Source organism: Stegodyphus dumicola, chromosome 2 (assembly GCF_044657685.1).
Source record: "Stegodyphus dumicola isolate Sdum_Otavi_A_Nest chromosome 2, ASM4465768v1".
In the NCBI taxonomy this organism is placed as follows: Eukaryota; Metazoa; Arthropoda; class Arachnida; order Araneae; family Eresidae; genus Stegodyphus; species Stegodyphus dumicola.
The window spans coordinates 220032587-220052502 of NC_140769.1; the positions used below are offsets into that span (position 1 = coordinate 220032587).

At 32.5% G+C, this 19916-nt stretch overlaps 1 protein-coding gene across 5 annotated transcripts in view; it reads left to right on the forward strand.

Annotated features, from left to right (window-relative positions):
- Positions 1 to 19916, forward strand: part of Reps (RALBP1 associated Eps domain containing) — a 116755-nt gene that overhangs the window by 31050 nt on the left and 65789 nt on the right. For all 5 annotated transcript variants that reach the window (XM_085811789.1, XM_085811791.1, XM_085811790.1 and 2 more), the window contains exons 8-9: positions 7387 to 7535; positions 18826 to 18935. In XM_085811789.1, the coding sequence (XP_085667915.1) occupies positions 7387 to 7535; positions 18826 to 18935 (259 nt within the window). The remainder of the gene's footprint in view (positions 1 to 7386; positions 7536 to 18825; positions 18936 to 19916) is intronic.

Here is a 19916-nt window from a genome sequence, read left to right on the forward strand (position 1 = left end):
TAAATCTCTTTATCAATCCGACGTGTCCTGCTCAATGATAAATATGCCACATGGGCGCATGGCGGTGAAAACCAGAAGAAGCAAAGAGGCGTTTTTCCTTTATTTAGTTATTTATTCTCCGAATACCGGCAGTTGTTGATTCCGATTGTGTAATATCACGTGCGGAAGAATTAAGGTGCACATAATGCGCAATAACGTTTGCGATATTTCACAGAAATAGAGTTTCACTGTGCTTGCTAAGCAGATTAATTTTCAGTTCCATTGGACTATTTTTTATATGATTCGCATATCAAAATGTCAAGAGCATTATTTAGCTTAAAAATCTAAAGAATGGCTACAACCTACCCTCCCTTCCTTTCCACTTTTACCAGTTACGCTCGACTATTCGGAATTTTCAGATATTCGGAAATTTCCGAGTATGCCGGTTAGTTAAGTTTTTACTGTTAAAGGATGGCTGCATGAAGAAATTTTCCATCTTCTGATTTCAGAAAAGCTCCTTTTGATTTAAGTTATTTAAATATTAATAAGAGTGGAAAAATAAATTGTATTTATTTTAGGTGCCAAGCGAATATAATAACTATGGTTTCTTTATTTTCTCTATTTTGAACAGAAATTTTGTCATTAAATCTTGTAATATGATTTAGTTCTGCATATTTTTTTCCCTCTCATTGTAAACTAGTTCTGTGAATTGAACTGTTATTTAAAATTATAAAAAAAAAAAAAAAAGAATGTAATTGTTTTCCATGGTTGAGTAATGCTCATTCTCTCTTAATTAATACTGAATTTCTCATATTTTAAATTACAAGTCTAATTTTTCTTTTAAGATCATGCAGTTGTGTATAATGTAATTAGACATATGCTTATTTTTTTACCTAAAATGTGCTTGAAAAGTGCTTATAGGTGCTTATTTTTTTAACTAAAATGTGGCTACGAACCCTGTGTTAATTAATTACTTTCAACATAATTTTTCTTATTAAATTTTGTTTGATCTGAATTGCCTTTACCTACTGTAAACATTTATAGAACTAATAATGAAAATTCAACCAATATTTCATACTTGATATTTGTTTGTAATTTTGTTTTACATCAATAAATGGTGCATTTGTAAATTTATTCACTCAGTAGTATGTGCATGAGTTATTAATTTTATTTTCATCATGTATAAGAGTACCTAGGCAAAGCTCTTCTTCAAGATTTCAAAGTCAGAATTTTCTCCGCTTAAAATTATAAAAAAAATTACTAAATCTAGTTACTGTAAAGGCCCTTATTTTCACGAGCCCGTCGTAATCGCAAAATGCTTTTTTTTTCCCCACCTCAAATAATAATAAAAAATCAGAAATTTTTCACTTACCCAAAATTTAATGATTTATTTCACAGTTACAATCTTTTTCTTCACAACTTTCTTTCTTGTAACTATTTTTTGAATAATATACAACTATATTTCTCGAATATAAAACAATAAAATTAATAGAAGGCAGCTCATTCACTTAGAATACTATTTATACTAGCTTCTTGAAGCCATTCAAAATTATCTCATGTTTGGCTTCAATATCGTTAAATACCGCACAAGCCAAGAAGCCTGAATAGGTTTTAGTTGTGATATTCGCAAGTCCACAGATTCTTTATCCTCTAGAAATTAAAGCTCATTACAATACCACTCAATAAACTCATTCTTGAGCAAACGCTTGAACTCACCATTTACAGTTAAGTCCAAAGGTTGGATCTCTCCTGTGCAGGAAGCGGGCACAAAAACTGGAATAATATTCCTCTTCTCTAGTTGAGTCAGAAAAAGAGGATCTTGATGTGGTTGGTTAAAAACGTCAAACGAATCAATCGAATTTTTCAACTTCCTCAACTTTACTTAGGTACTTTTGAAATTTTACCACTATTACAAATTAGAATACCACTCAATAAACTCATTCTTGAGCAAACGCTTGAACTCACCATTTACAGTTAAGTCCAAAGGTTGGATCTCTCCTGTGCAGGAAGCGGGCACAAAAACTGGAATAATATTCCTCTTCTCTAGTTGAGTCAGAAAAAGAGGATCTTGATGTGGTTGGTTAAAAACATCAAACAAATCAATCGAATTTTTCAACTTCCTCAACTTAACTTAGGTACTTTTGAAATTTTTCAACTTTTCGTTCTGTTCATAAAATTCACGAAATCACTGATATATTCATTTTCACGAAAATTACGGCTTGCGAAAATAAGGGCCTTTACAGTATTCAAAAAACATAAAATTTTGAATATCTGATTAAATATTAATATATTTTACAGCAGAATCACATTATAAAGTATTCACTAGTAAAAGTCATGCATTATAAAATGAATTTAAAGAGTCAGTTTTGAGTTTTTTTTAAAATGACAGCAGAAATGCGCAGCACGGTAACTTCTTGCTTTTGTGCGATAACTTTCCAGTTTTTCATATTTTATGGTTGGCAGCTATAAATCAGGGAAATCAACTCAAATCGTTCTTCTTAAAAAATAAAAAGTTAATTTTAAATAGAACAAAATGTAGTTGTCTTTTGTGGGGGGGAAGGATACTTTCTGATTATCTTCACCTCCATGAAAATTTAATCATCAGGCAATGTAATATGTTTCAAAATAATCATATTGCAAAATACATTGCGCAAAAAAGTATTTATATGCAGATCTAGGTTATATACATACCACCTATCTGTTTAGTATACATGGACTTGCACTTGAAATTCAGCCTTTTGGGCGGGGAGGCAGGCATTACAAGTATTTGTTTTTCTCATAACAAATTGTAATGGGGCTGTGGAATTTGCTGGCTAATAAAAAAGAAAATGTTGCATGCCTGCAGAAACAAAGTATTTTGTCCAACAACTAAGATTGCAAAAACTTATACTCTGTGATATTTTACTTTTTTATAAAGACCAAATTTTATGGAAATGACATGAAAAATTGTAAGAAAAGGTATGAAATGTGGCTTGGAAATTGGTTTGAAGATAGCCATATCTCGTTTACCACAGCTTTATTTATTGTGGTCCAGAGCACGATGCCAAATTAGTACGATTCTGTGATTTTTTTCAGCTAAAACTGATTGTTGTGTACATAGTGAGAACAATACTGCAAAAGAGTTACAGAAAAAAGTAAATATTTTTTGCTATTTTAATTTTATTGATTGATAACTATTTTAAGGCATATTTAATTTACAGCCATTTAGATAGTAGCTTTTACCTTTCATGTGCTAGATTAGCAAAAAATGAATCGGCAGGAAGTTCACAATTTTGCGGTATAGGAGTGCATTAAATTAGAAAGCACCAAATGAGTTTAAAAAAAAAAAAAAAAAAAAATGGAAAGAAGCAGCACCAAAGGGGGATTGTAAGATTATTAATTAATTTTTTGGTGGAAATGTAGATAATCAGAAATTACCCCCCCCCCCCAAAAAAAAGAACATATGACGAGTAAGTAATCTTTAGTTTTCTTTGCAAAAAGTTTGTTACCCACCTCATATTTGACACAATTTTACCATCTCTCTCCATGTGTTAAAGAGCTGTTTGTCACTTATCACTTTGCAAATCCTGCCCTTCTTCTCTTTAATTGTCCCTCAGAAAAAGTAAATAGTTCAGTTAAGAAGTCATTATTACACTGTGTGATTGCGAAGTTTTTATATAAATGATGTATGGTTATAAATTTGTTTTGCAGAATTATTAATTTTTTCTCAGAGTTTATTTTTAAAACACCCTACAAGCTCTCTCTCTTATTTTTTTTTTATTTTTTTTAATGTGTTTCCTATATCTGTTTCTTTCATTTACTTCACAGTTCTAAGGAAAATTAAATATTTCTAATGTTCTTAATTGTACTGTATTTTAAAGGCATAAAATTTAATTTGGTAATTAATGTTTGATCAAGGAAATTGTTCTCTGGTGATGGAAAATAGAGAACGCAAAAGTTGAATTTCAATGATAAATAGTTTTCTGCTTTGGTGAACTGTATTCTTTAAATCTTTTTTATTCACCATTCAATACTCTAGCAACTATTTCTCTTGTATTACTTCAAGTACATTACACGTGCACTCCCCCCCAAAAAAAAATTCTTTCACTTTCTGGTAAAATCCTTTGTTTTCATAACATAACTATTTTCTGTTAATGGCTGCATTATTTAATAAAGAAATATTACTGTGTTTTCTTTAAATATTTTTATTCTTTACACAGTAATCATGCAATATCTGAAAAAATCCATTAGAAGAAATTGATCCTAAAATTGAGTATTTTTAGTTTTTCTTGAAACAAGAAATTCTTGCATTCTAGTTGGGAGATAAGTTTAAACACTTGACTTGCGGGAATTCTATCCAGACTTTTTTTTTAAATCGACAACGCTTATGAAATAGTAGCTTAAGTAATTTTGTTTTTTTCCAAACTGATGTACACTACAAAGTCTTTAATCCGGACTCGTCGGGACTCCGGCGATTCCGGATTATAGATCATCAATTTAAATCTGGTAAGATGGCATGCAGAAATTATACAATTAAAAATATGAAACTGTAATTTATGAAATAAAGAGCAATTATGATCTAAAGGGTATCAAAATTTACAAAAAAAAAAAAAAAAAAAAAAGCTTAATATATATTTGTTTACTTTATTAAACATTTTTCTTTCACGTAACTTGTTTATGTTGCTTCGTTTTATGTGCTAATACTTTCTCTTTAATTCTATAAACTATCTTGCACTCACTTTCATTATTTCTTGTTCAGTTACAAAGTTCCACTGTTCGAGTCCTCTAACTACTGTGCCGAGAATACCGATTAACTTGTCAAACGAAATTTTTTCGTTTTCACTAACCTCTCTGTCACTTTCTTCATGCCTTTATCCATTTTTTGCAGCGATTCCACTTTTTGTTTGATGGACATTGAAATATGCTTTCGCTTTCTAGATCCTTTGGCAGCTCCAGAATCGGAAACTCTTTTTGTCATAATCGAAAGTTCAAGCTTACTTTTTATAAAATTGCTTTAACAGTCTGCAAAAAATAATAAGCCGGATACAATTAGAAGATTAAGGAACAATGCAAACTGCAGCATTAACTGAAATAGATAATTAGATAATTTTAGCCTAGCTTATACCTTCCGTTATACATTAAACACGCATGCGTAAACATATTATGCACATGCGCAGAAAGTTTTTAGCTTTGAGGTCCGGATTATAGATCATTCCGAATTATTCCGTGTCTGGATTAAAGACTTTGTACTGTTTTAAGACAGGCTATTTAAAAAAATAATGAAATAAAATATTATTATTACCCAGATCAGAATTATTCATGAGGGAAGATGAAGTTCGGTTTTTCTTTTTGAAATATTATATATTCATTTTTTACACCTTCTAACATGTATCCTAACATTTTAACATATAGCCATCCTTAATCATCACATGCATAAGATCACATAAGGATATTTGCATAGGAATTAGTTAAAATGGAATACCTCTTTAAAGCTTACCTCTGCGAATAAGAAAAACAACATAATGTGAAATTGTAATAGGCATAAACAATGTTAATAAAGGTGTTCTATCTACAGCATATATAAGATATTTTTCGAGTATAGTGAAAACTCAACTGAAATCTCAGTTTTGAAATGTAAAGAAAAATTATACTGAATCAGTGTGTACAAAATCCTCTTCATTTTCCAGTTTTTTAATCAGCCTAGTGTTACAAAATGTCCAGGTGCAGTAAGAGAGCTCCTTCGCAAAGCAGTTTTAAGGTTGAATGGCAAGGGACGGCATCTTTGTCACAATTGGCGAGAAATCACCCATTTGGCAACAAAATTGGCGATGGATGGATGGAGAACCTTTTAGAATGAATTCTTACCTGTTTAGCCCAGAATGTTCTCGAACACAAGCCAAGAACTATATAAACCCTGCTGGTACGCGGAGAGTGAGTGCAAAGATAGTTAGTATCGAGTTAAACAGTCAGTCCATGCGGAGTCGATTGAGTTGACACTCGGGCAGTGAGTGCCGAGTGGGTCGTCGAGTGCATCGAAAGAGTCTCTTAGTGTATCGAAGTTAGTGCATCATCAAGAGAGAGTGTTGAGCTCCAGAAACGACTGAACCGAAGAGTCAGGAGCTGTGCTCTGTGTGTCTTCGAGTGCATTGTGAGTTCTAGCGTGGAGAGACTCGAGAGTACATGGAGTTCCGAGAACGACCGAGCAGAGTCAAGAGCTGAACTCTGGTGCTTTGCAGAAAAGCTGTCTCCACCGTTATAGCCTGATATTGTAAAGGTTGTGTCAGTGTGTTTATAGTAGTTTTTCAACTGTAAATGTGATTTTGGAGCTGTCCTGGTTAATATTTGCTAAATAAAGTGTGTTTCGGTACTTCATCAAGTACTGTTGTCGTTATTCACTCCAAATCTTTGTGAGCTCCATAACGAATATACCAAAGGATGAAAAAAAAAGTAACACTATTTTTTTTTAATATAAGTGCATATTTTACAAGCAAAATAAATTGTATGCAAAATTGGTAAATTCCAAAATAAATGTTTAGTAATGATGTAGTATGTGATTTACTGTTTTAACTTAGTTATTTGTTTTTAGATGGTGCCACTAAAATTGGTTGTTGATTTAATCATTTCTTTTAGTACCATCTGCAATATTATTAGTATTCAATCCGTCAAGTGGTACTTTAATGCTCAAGCAGTTGAATGTTGCTCAAGAATTATATATCTAAAAAGTCTACGCAAGTGTGAAATGTCGCACCACGGATATTTTTGTGTTATCTCACAAAAGCATGGTGGAGATTCATAATAAAAAGTGTTGTGCAAATTTTTGGCCATACTGTGCAACATTCATAATGTGTGGCTGAATGACGGATGAAAAGTAACCCTTTTAAGGACCACTCCTGTTTTTATTCTGTAAAATTGGAAGGAATTAAAATTTAATGGAATTAGAGATTTAATAGGTTAATATTAATTCATTAATGGAATCATTGTCACTTATTGTATTCTTAATTATTTGTATTTATTTTCATATTAAAAAACAGTGTGTTAGTAGTACCATTAAAAAAATTAATAAATAAATAAAAGCAGTAAATCGCATACTACATCATTAGAAAAATTTCTGCTCAGGGTTTACTATATGAATTCGTTATTGTATTCATGTGATTTGATACCATTATTTCTTAAATTCTGATACTAATCTTATATGAATATTGTAAGTGATTCAAAAGGCATTTTGTAAAGTTGTCCACATTAAAATGCAATAAGTAAGATTCTTTCATGAATTATGTTTTAATGTGTTATCTAAAAAGAATTTAAAATATTTTTTTCTATTTCAATAAAAATAATTTTTTCATTAGTATTACTTTTTTCCTATACATATATTATCATTGATTTCTATAATCACTTAAAAATAATTTTATAAAATAATTTGTTTTATAGGCAGTTATCAGATGTAGATAAAGATGGTGCTCTTAGTATTGAAGAATTTTGCACAGCTATGCATTTAGTTGTTCTTAGAAGAAATAATATTGATTTACCTGATGTTTTACCTCCTTCTTTGGTTCCCAAAATTCCAAAGACTTCAGAAGGTATATGTCAATAATTCTTTGTATGTACGTGCATGCGCACAAGCGAGAGAATGTGTGTGAATGGCCAAGTGAGAATTTGGGAATGTTTTGCAGATAGGATATTGAAGTTATGATTAATAATATTACTTTTTATTCATGATTGACATACAGTTTTCATTAAGTCAATGCAGATAAAAGACAACATAAACACTTTAGCCAATCTAAATAATTCTGGATTGAAAGTGAAATTGCAAACCATATCATTTTGACTTTTCTCCCAAGCTTTCCTTATGAACGTACTACTATGTTCCTGCTTTGCTTTTTGTCCAGTTAACATGTCACCGCTCACCGTTTTCTTCCATAAATTCTACAGAGGGTGATTACTCATTTTTAGAACTAATTTTGATTTAAAAAAAAATTAGAAAGAGCTTATGTTTTGGAATAAAAAATTCTGCTAGCAGCTTATTTGAAATAAAAAATATTGTTTGCTACTTTTAATTTATTCTTGGTTCAAATTGTTGTATGTAAACAAGCTGTGAATTGAAGGATATGCTTTCTGTGGATATGTCAAGATCCATGCAGACTTTCAAAAACATTTTCTTTCAGTTATTATTCAGAAGCATTTGTGTACTAATATAAAGACTTTTTCATGACAGTTATTGCTCACAAAAAAAAAAAAAAAAAAAAAAAACTTGCCCTTGTTCTGAAAAGTATTTTGCAATGTTGTTGATTTTGTGATGCTGTGGCATGCTTGTGTTAATGGGCATGAGGAAAGGGGTTCCCAGACAAAAGCGCACACGACAAAAGCCCACAAAAAGGCCCACTATGATAATTGCCCACAGCAATGAAAGCGCACACTGATAAAAGCCCACATCGATATAAACCCATGCTGATAAAAGCACACATTGATAAATGCGCACCTAATCAAAAGGGACTTATGGTTTTTATTACTATAAAATGTATTTATAATTTTAATTATAATGAATGGAGTATTCAGGTCTGAATTTTAATGTCTCAAATATATGTCTGTCTGTATATTTTATCACTACTTTGTTTATTTAATTTATTAGGTTGAAAGAAAACTTTCTGCTCTCTGAATGATTTTGATGATAAATCTGAAATTGCATTTTATCATTTATTTACTTATTTAACTTTGGTTTGAGTATGTGAAAATGAAAAATATCATTGTGAAGTTTCTCACATGCTATTTTTAAGGTAATATGGTTGAGATTAAATATAATTATGCTTCATTATTAAAACATTAACTTTTTAATTAAAAAACACTTGAATTTTATTTTCTTCTTTTTTAGTTTTTCCTTTAGTTCCTTTTAAGTTTGGAAATATTAAAACAGTTGAACACAATGAAAACTTTGTTAAGAGATATCTTATTCTTTACTTTAGACTGAGTTTATTATCAAAGTTTAAACATATTTCTCATTGAAAGCTTTTTTGAATGTAACAATTATAATTTGGTGATTTTCTAGAAATATTTTCTTTCAGATTTCTGAATAAATTAAAACTGTCATCTGACACCCTGTCAGGAAATGAATTTCAAGTGTAACCTCTTAATCTTTCAACTACAGCAATTTGGAATAGTGTTTTTAATTTTCATTTTATTTATTTAATTATTTGGGGGGGGGATGGAACAACTATTAGAAGTCAACATATCTACAAATTTAAGTAGTACAATCATCTCAATCTATAGTAGTAAATATGCAGCATTTTATTAGAGTTTGCGAAGATTACAAAGAACTATGCATATAATATTATCTAATAAAATTTTGTAACTACATGAATATATACAGTCATCAGACTCAAAGTTCGTCGTTTTTAGATGCTAAGTATTCATATTATATAAATTCATCATTCATTAATAGTATTATGTATAGTAATAGAAAATTAGTATTAGTGTTTCAAATTGCAATTTTTTTAATAATTTGTCTTGTATTTACTGTATATTTGTTCAAGACGTATGGATATCAGTTATAAAACATGAAAAAATACACAGAAAGCAGCTAATCTTATATAACAGCTGATTGTGAAAGAAAAATTACAGTTATAGTGCTTTTAAATCTTCCTGTTGTAAATAGCCGTTTTCTAATTGACATTAGATTAAATTAATTCCATTTCCATTAGAAAATAGTTACGGTGAATTATATCTATTGACAACATTTCTAAGAGGTCGCCTTTTGAAAGAGACCAGTATTTTTTGTGAACATTTAACAAACATTGCAGTGAATATTACATTTCTAAGACCATCATATCTACAACCAAAATCCTTTTAAACCGTGAACGGTTCCGTTTAAAGAGGACTCACTATATTTTTAATAAAACAAATACATCTTAGTTATACATTTGCTGCATTTTGATTTTCTGTCAAATCAGAGGAATAGTGGTTCTATTTCTTTAGAAGTATGTGAAAAAAATGGGTACTATATGACAAAAATGGAATTAGATTCAAAAACACACCTCTTGAACATGCCTGAAATTCATTATTCTGCTCGGAATAAATTTATCTAAAGGAAATGTTTAATAAGTATTAGAACTCAAAGGCTAAGTCAGGTCAATGTAGTAAGGGTCATTTCGTCTGAATATATCTTTTCTTAATCATTAAGTGACTTTTCGAATAGCGAATGAAACGGGAAAGACAAAATAAGTGCGGACGGCAGCGGATGAAACGACAGTATTTCGAACTCAGCATGAAAAGAGAAAGGATGAAATGGCACTAAGCCAAGGGAAGGCATGCCTTCGTGGAGGATGTTTTTTAAAGAAAACTCGCTCGTAAACATGTTACGCAAGGGGAAAACCACGAAAGCGCCCATGCAGTCAGCCTTTCCAAAATTTGAACCCTAGACCGAACTACCAGTGTTCAGCGTTTTAACCGCTTGGCCGCTGGTGAGGCTTGTGCGTACATGAAAAGCTTAAGAATTGGATGAAAGATGCTTTCTTAATGTTTAACTTTTATTTCATTTTTTATTAATTTTTATTCATCTAACTAATTATTTTTTCCGATATTTGAACTTTTTCTCAGATTTATTTTCAAAGGAACAATGTCTCGAAAGTTTTGCGAATCGAAAATAAATGATTAGGTCTTAGATGAGATACGTTCTACCAATCAAAAAAATTTCACGTTTAGAATGTAAGTGTTATGCAAGTTGTTATGTATACTGCTTATCTCAACAAATGCTCAAATTTGTTGTTGTTGAAATCAATAGAAAATTTTTTTTTATGAAACTAACCCCAATAAAATGTAGAATTTTGTTTAATTTTTATGTTTGAATGTTAGCTTCAAGAATGGAGCTAACAAACAAGTTATGAGGTCTAATCGTTCACGGGAGCATACAAATTGTCAGTGGCCTTCTGTAAGAACGCTGGTGACTTCTCACTAGTCAACAGAGTCCGCCGAGGGGTAAAGTTGCGGAACACTCGTAGTTCAGTCCGAGTTTTGACTCTTGCAGATGGGCTGGCTGCATGGCGTTTTCGTGGTTTTCCCCATGTGTAAGTTGTATACTAGCCAGTTCTCTTAGAAAGTCTTCCACGAAGGCATCCCTCCCCTCAGACAGGCTTTGCCATACTCACATACACCAACCAAACCAAACTCACTAATCAACAGGATGTACAGTAACAATAAGAATAAGGATAAAGGTTGAAACCTTTTATTCAAGAGAACTATTTAGAAGAGTACACCTCGTGCTTAAAATATAGATCACTGTTTGTGGTGTTATATTACGTAGAAATAAAGGAACCACCTAATATTTACCCAAAGTAAGTAGACATTAGCTCTACACACTGACTAGAAAACCAACAACCTTCCGGTGTCCTCGAGTCATGGTGAAATTGTGACTCCACTCAACATTGCAAGTTCTGCCACCGCCGGGCGTTAAATTAGATTAAGCAAAATGCATTATATTACATGGTATACATAACGATACATAGTTGTACAGGTGCATGTTTTATTGCGTTATTTATTGTAATGGGTACAGGCATCATGTTTCAGGACATACATACTCCAGTAGATAAAGTCGTGATGAAGATGATAAATGCGTGATGTAGATCAGTGTTTCACAACCGAAGGTCCGCGAAATATCCAGCTATCTGTCCGAAAATTGTGCTAATGGGTCGAATTATTAAACTTCTCGGTCCTCGAGACCGGTAGTTGGTAGTAATCCAATTGAGAAATACTGATGTAGATGATGTTCTTTTAGGGCGTGTTTGCAAACATGATCTGTTTACTATCAAAATTAAGTTGGCACTATAATATTGTTTACAAAGCTTATTCTGCATATTTATGCTTACTGCTTTCATTTAAATATTGTTGTATAGATGTGCAGATACTTCAGCCATTCAGTATTGACGAATGAGTTGTTAAAGTATCAGTGTAACCATACAACAATACTTAAATTGTCGTTTTGATATTTTAACAACTCAATCGACAAAATGTTGAGTTGCTAAAGTATCAGCACAACTAATAAAGGCACAATAACACGCCGAATAAATACTAATTCAGAAGTCAAACCAAAAAAATCAGCATTATATTTACAAAATTTTCACAGGATTAGTTTCAATGGTTTTACCGAACCACCATCCTCAGCTGCATATCAAAATCATATCAAAGACTGAGTACATCGAGGTGAAATACTACATTTAGTAAGGAATTATAAGCCAAATAAAATAAAAACATCTGCCCTGAAGATAAGGATAGTGCTGACGTATCAACTTCCAATTCTTTGCGCGCTGCAACGTTAAAGATAAGCAAAGTTTAGATAAACAAACGTTAAAGTTTAGATAAACAAAGGATATGCCTTTATTCATTTTTTGCAGCAATTCCACTTTTTGTTTAATGGACTTCAAAACATACTTTCGCTTTGTAGATCCTTTACATATTAGTAAATATAGATCAGAAATTCTTTGACATAATCGAAAGTTCAAGCTTACTTTTATAAAATTGCTCCAACAGTCTGCAAAAAATAATAAGCCGAATCCAATTCGAAGATTAAGGAACAACACAATCTGCAACATTAACTGAATTAGATAATTTTAGCTTAGCTTATACTGTCCGTTATACATTAAAAGCGCATTCGTAACCGTATTTTGCGCACACGCATATTCGCAGCCATAAAGGTCAATGCAACACATGCACAGAAAGTTTGTAGCTTTGTGGTCTGGATTATAGATCATTCCGGATTATGGGTGTCCGAATTAACTACTTTTGACTGTATTGTTACTTTCCAGTAGCTAACAAAAAATATCTAAAATCCTCTTTAATTTATTTCTCACCAACCTCTAATTGCTCTCCTGCCACCCCCTCTTTTCTTAGCATGGACCATGCTTCTGAGGCCGATAAATTATAAAAATCATAAATTATTATAAATAAATTAGTCATAAATTATTCCCTATATATGATGAAAATTTACATACGTTTTATATTCCTTATAATTTTGTAGAATTAAAAGAAGCAGTGTGGCCAGTATATTACATTATTTTTATTGACTCTCTTAATTCAGCCGGAGCCCAAAATGAAATGTGTTCCTCTACTTAAATTTATTGTTCAATTATTTTTTATTAATTTATTTTTTATTTTATCTTTATTCATGAATCTACTTGCGCAGCTGAAGAAAAAGGGGAAAATATTAATTTTAAACGTAGCATATATATCGGTGTGTGTTTTTGTCAGTGTGGACTTTTATCAACGTGGGCTTATACCTATGTGGGAAATCACAGCTTGGAAAAACATCGCCACTAGACCTGAAAAACACTTGCGGTAATTATGCCGCCTTCAGCAGTTGCTCACTGGAAACCACAACTTGAGATTTGACGCCGGCTAACCATGGAACAGGATGCCGCCCACAGCAGTTGCTCACCGGAAAACACAACTTGAGATTTGATGTTGCTTAACTTTGGAAACAGGATGCCGCCCACTGCAGGTGATCACCGGGAACCACAACTTGAGATATATCACCGCTGAACCATGGAACAGGGTGCCGCCCATTGCAGTTGCTCACTGGGAACCACAACTTGAAATTTGACTTCATTTAACCTTGGAAACAGGATGCCATCCGCAGCAGTTGATCACCGGGAACCACAAGAGATTGGATGTCGCTCAATCTTGGAAAAGCCAACATGGCCCGGAACAACAGTAGTTATTGCTGGACGACACGCATCACAATAACGTCTTTCAATGAGTGCTGGAACAGCACGCCAGGAGCAATGAAAACAGGAACAAGAAAGACTAAGCCAGAGCGATGCAAGATACTTATGCATGACGTATACATGATGTCATCTCACGGCAGCCAATCAGCTATCGGCACGACTCAGCTTTCCAGATGACGTAACCACGAGTTTCGTTTATGCATGTTAATTAGGCTGGAACAGTCCATTCTTAATACAAACAGTGGCAGTGAAAAAGATGTAGAAGTAATTGCTATATCCCTTTAAAATAAAAACTAAACCTGGTGTAAAAGTTAGAATTATTTCAAGGAGGAGAGATGATGCAGAAAAAGGGTTACAATAGGTCATATTTTCAACAAATGCCCCCCACATCATCATCTCCGACCTGAAATGAAAACTGAACACCAGTATTTTTATAAAATTCAAAACTAGAATGAATAAATATAAATGTAACAATACACAATTCCATTCAATTCAAAAATTTTAGGAACGATGTGCACATCATATCCCATTTTTCAAATTTCTACCATAATACAAAAGTTCATCATGTTATGAAACAATACAAAGACATGTATGATCATACATTCAATACATTTACCCAGGTCCCTGGTCAGTCACACAACATTCATTCTATAAATTTTACATTATCACAATATTCATCATAATATAACTTACAACATATTTTTTTTTCAATGGTACAGTCCAAAAGGGTCAAAAAATGGAAACATATAAACAAAACTCTTAATTTAAAGTTAAATACACACAAAAAGAAATTTCATAAGAAAATTGCTCCACAAAATCTTATCAAGTTATGTTTAGTCAGCGGTTTTGTCATGGGATCAGCCAGATTATCTTTTCTTGGAACATATTTTAGATAAAAAATTTCCCTGTTAACTAGATCACGAATGAAGAATAGCTTTACATCTATATGTTTCGTCCTTGAGTTTTCAATGGGTGATTTTGTAAAACTTTTATAGCAGCTATGTTATCCAAAAACAATACAGGTTTTGAAACATAGTTACTTGCAATTTTAAACTGAAGGCATTCATTTAAAATGTTTTTAAACCAAACCAGTTCTTTTGCTGATTCAGTCATGGAAATAAATTCAGCTTCCGTAGTAGACAAACTCACTCCCCTTTCTTTAAATGTACGCCAAGATACAGGTGATTCTCCCAAAAAAGCTATTTGTCCGCCAATAGTCACCATATTGTCCCTGCTTGAAGCAAAATCTGAATATATATTGAGCTTCAGTTCCTTGCATACCAGTTTAAGTTTGTAGTGTCTGCTATTTGAAATGTATCCTAAAAGTTTAAGTAATCCTTCCCAGTAAATTTACCAGGAGTGCTTTGAAACTGAGAAAATATATTAACAGCATAGGCCATGTCCGGACGAGTGCGATTGCAAAGAAACGAGAGGCATCCTAAAACATTTCTGTAAGGATAATTTATCATCTCAGTCGTTTCTTCATGTGTACAGGGACTTTGAGTATTTCACACCTTTAACTATTGGGAGGGAGGTAATTTGTATTTTAAAAGACTTTAACCGATTAACTATGTCTTCTATATATAATTGCTGATGAATGAGGACACTATTATTCTCATATTCAAATTTCACACCCAAGAGCTTTCTTGTTTTACCCAAAATTTTCAAATCAAAATGTGAACTCGGAACTTTTAATATCTTTTTTAGCCTGAATTTCACTTTTTCTGAACACAACAATGTCATCAACATAAACCAACAGAATGACAAAATCTTTAAATCGATAGACACAATTACACCAATCAAACTTGGTAAACCCTAGGTTACATAGTGTTCTATCTAACTCATAGTACCATAATTGCCCACTCTGATGCAGACCATACAAGGCCCTATCTAAACGACACACAAAAGTTTCTGTATCTCGCTCTACAAAACCCTGAGGTTCGGACGTGTAAATTTCCTCCAATAAAGGAGCATAGAAATAGGCACTTTTTACGTCGCACTGTATGTTTGGCCATGCAAGCTGTGCAACTAGGAGAGAGAAAAAGAGCAGTATTGCTGAAAAGTTGACTACAGGAGAGAAGGTTTTATCATAAGTATCGTATTTAATTTGCCAATAACCCTGAGCCACCAAACAAGCTTTAAAACGAACAATGTTTCCAAATTCGTCACATTTAATGTTGAAGATCCACCTGCAACCTAGTGGAGTCTTATCTTTAGGAAGTGGAACAAGATGCCATACCTTATGTTTTCACATGTTGGCCATTTCCTCTTCCATCGCCTCTATCCATTTATCTTTTTCTGTGGATTTCATTGCTTGGTTATAAGTGTTCGGAATTGAAACCTCTAGTTAGCTGTCTTGGGTATATGACGTTGAAGGAGTGCCGGTTGGGTCGATTTCACCACTATAAGTATTGCTTCCCTTGAAATCAAACAGAGTAGGATTATATTGAATATTATTCTCATTATAATACTTTTCCTCATCATTTGGTGATCATAGTGTTTGATTAGACTCCTTCCCAAAATAGTACACATCCGTACGAGTGCCGTCTGGCCTTGGAACAGGTTAACAAGTTAAGCCAAGTTACCTGTGTCAATATAGATTGAGTGTCAGTGCTAGGTATAGAAGAGAGTACACTGGTATCAATTCTTTCTTCTGTTTCAGGGGAGTAGCCAACTGGAGTATCAATAGATTAGAACTCGACCCTCTCTTCAGATTCCAAATCAGGAAAGGTGCCTAGTGCAGCTCTACTGCAACTTCTCTGCATTCCAACTGACTCTTTAAAAGTAGTGTTTAGAGTTTCTACTACTTTTTGTTCATTTTCCAACCAAATTTTGTACCCTTTTGTTCTTACACTGTATCCAATCAATCGGCCCTTCGTTGCCTTTGGATCAAGCTTAGAGTTTCTTTTAGCTTTTGGAATTCCCACATATGCAACCGTTCCAAATGCCTTAAGGTGACGCACTGATGGTTTTCGCTTAGTATACAATTCAAATAGGGTTCTATCTTGACCTTTATGACAAATTCTGTTAAATGAATATGCAAAATATATTACTGCATCTGACCAAAATTCAGGACTCATACCACTATCATGTAAAATTGCACGTACATTGTTGAGAGCCAAAAAATTGACAACACAACATGAACCAAAAATTGTGGATCATGAACAAGAGGGATAGACAATTTATTCAGACTGTTGACAAGCATACAAAACAGTAAAACTGGAAAAAGCAGAGTATGCTTACTTAACTGTGAATTATAAACTTCATTTTGTAGACCCAAAAATGGCTGTTCATACATAAAATCTTGAAAGACTGTATATCCATGATAGGTGGTGAAATAAAAAGCAAGAAGGTGCAACATATTATCATTTTATCTCCTATCTTGCAGAATTCATGTACCAAAAGTCTTTGGAAAAATATAATGCTTTTGATGTCATATTGAAAGCAAAAGTGAAAATATTGTAGCTTCGAACTGTATGTGAAAAGTAAACACATACTTGATGATAATCTTGATATTGTTAAGATGGGAGCCATAAAGATAAGGAAGTACCAATTTTTATTAATGAGAGTTAAGATCTCTTTTGTGTTATAGCGTTACATTATAGACCTTTCCCTAAGTTCTGGTAAAAACAAACGCTGAAATTTATTCTGTTCTTCCTGAAACATGACAAACAGTTGAAAAGTAACATGTTTAATGTTTAATACCAGAAGCATAGCTAGGGTTTTCAGTGCCCGGGGACAACTGAGATTCTTCGCCCCTTTCTATGTACCAAGAATGTAAAAAATTTCATAATATCAATTTGGTACCGCTTGGATGCTGCACCTGGGGTCAGCTGTCCCTCCTTGCCCCACCCTAGCTATGCCACTGTTTAATACATAACTAACATCCCAGCTTAGCTGAAAAAAATAAAATGTTCATTTGTGTTGAGATTGAAAGCTATGGGTCAGGAAATTAAGTATTTCCCCTTGCATTGGTTTTCATACACTGAGAGTTGAAGATGTTGCTTTGCAAATTAATAGGTGTTTTGTGCTGAAATAAAACTGAGCATATTCAAACTCTTGACAAACTGAAACACGTATTATTGTGCAAAATACTCCCCCCTTTTTTTTTGCCATGTGAAGAGGTCAAATCTGGTTTTGAAAAACAGACCAAAAATCATATTTCTTATATCATGAATCATTGGTAAGTTTCCAGCCTTGACCTGGTTGTCTGCTTACATCCACAGTATTTTTAAACTGTTTCCAGATTTTGGGCTACTTTTACAGCCTTATATTGATGTTTGTTCTGTTTTCATCCTCTCAGTTGCACTTCATTTCTCATAATCTGTCAGATGCCTTTTCCACAACACATTCCACTTTCCATATGTGAGACTTAATTTACGTGCTGGTATAATCCTTGAAATTAAAATTTCAAGTACTCTCTGTACTCCTTTCCACATGTGCTGAAAGAAAGGCAGAAATATATTTTTCTGTTGCTTCCATTGGATGATATGATAATGTTGTCCTTGAACTACCAAACAATTACCTTTTATTGGACTTCACACTAACATAAAGTACCTTGTGTAGTTGTTCCTTTAATTTTTCCTTACAATGCATTTTTATAATGTTAATGCATTTATACTTTGCTTTTGCTTTATAGTGCTGGGCTGTTAATGCAATTGCTTTATCCATACATTATCTTTAAAACTGAACTTAGGATTTGTGTTTGCATAATGTAAGTCAAACTAGTAAGTTTTGTTTCATTGAGCACATTAAAACTCAAAAATGAATTCAACATAGCTGGAAGATTATAATGAGAAGTAAAAAATAGTTAAATAATATCTCCATTTTGTTCATTTTAGTTTCTTTTTTATGTGACTCTTGCTTTGTTCGTGTTTAAATTCTTCATATCATACTTTTTATTGACCTCTTGGATAATCTTTGTCCCTACCAGTAATGTCCTTCCACTTTGTATAACCCATGCCGAAGAAGTTGAAAAAATTATTGTACTTTTAATAAATTAGTATAGATGAGTTTAAAACCAATTGTTATAGAGATGGAAATTTAAATGTGTTGTAATCATCATTATGAATGACACGTGTTTTTCTTGCTTTAATTAATCTATAATAGTTGTGACATTGAGAATTATTTTATGTAACAATACTCTGTTTCTGTTCTTCAGCCGATGTATATATCATTCCAAACCAAGCACAAAACTTGCCTCAAAGCCATGCTGTTGGTAGCCCAAAAAATACTTCTCCATCAGAGCTTTTATCACCTCAGAGTAAGGAGGTATGTATCTTTCAATAAAAAATGGTTTCACTGGAAATGGCATATGATTTTATTCATTGTATATTGCAGCCCTATATCATTTAAATTTTTTCTAAATATGTTTATATTGTGTATACCATAAAGAAATTATTTTAATTTGATTATTAAATATTATTAAATTATTTAATTATTAACTCTTACCAATGTCTGCTGTTATTTTACATAAAAAAATTACATCCATTCTACCAGACTGTTTTGATGGTGCAAGTCCAATTTTCATTTCAGTTAGTGATTAATTAAAATTAAGCAGGGATATGGTAGGAAAGGGAATTTTGAATTTAATACCAAAAAAATTTTTTGCTACCTATATTGTTCCTATTTTATTTACCTATTATTGTTTCTATCATTGGCTGTGCATGTAAACCTTTCATGTTACTTTCTTGGCACACATTCACTATGGACTGTCTAAAGTAAAACAATATGAGTTTGCTCATTAAATATCGTATTTACTCACACTTTCCCCCTAGCTTTTTAGCATAAGATTCTGAAATTTCTAATCATATATTTGCCTTTCTCAAAGCATTCAGAAAGTTAGCTTCCCTAAATTTTAAAATATGTTTGTCCACATAGTGGTTGTTTTCATCTTACTTATTGAGTTGCTTGTAATTTTCGGGTGCATGGGTTCTGATTGATAAGACAATTATAATGAAGAGCTTCCAGTAAACAGGAATATCTTATGCTCTGTATGTTTCCGAAAATCATTCCACTAGGTAAAAAATACTGACAAAGACAATGGTATTGCTGTTGAAGGGCTATGACTTGCAAGCTATAGCAAGTGACACAGACAGAAGTTCCAACAGTGCTGAATGCATTGAGGTGTAGGAAGTAGAACTAGTAACAATAAGAGGAGATGAGATTCGAGTACTGAGATGTATAAATGAAGATATCTTATTAGATATTATATTCATATTCCAATATAGGTTTCTTTTAAACAGGTAATAT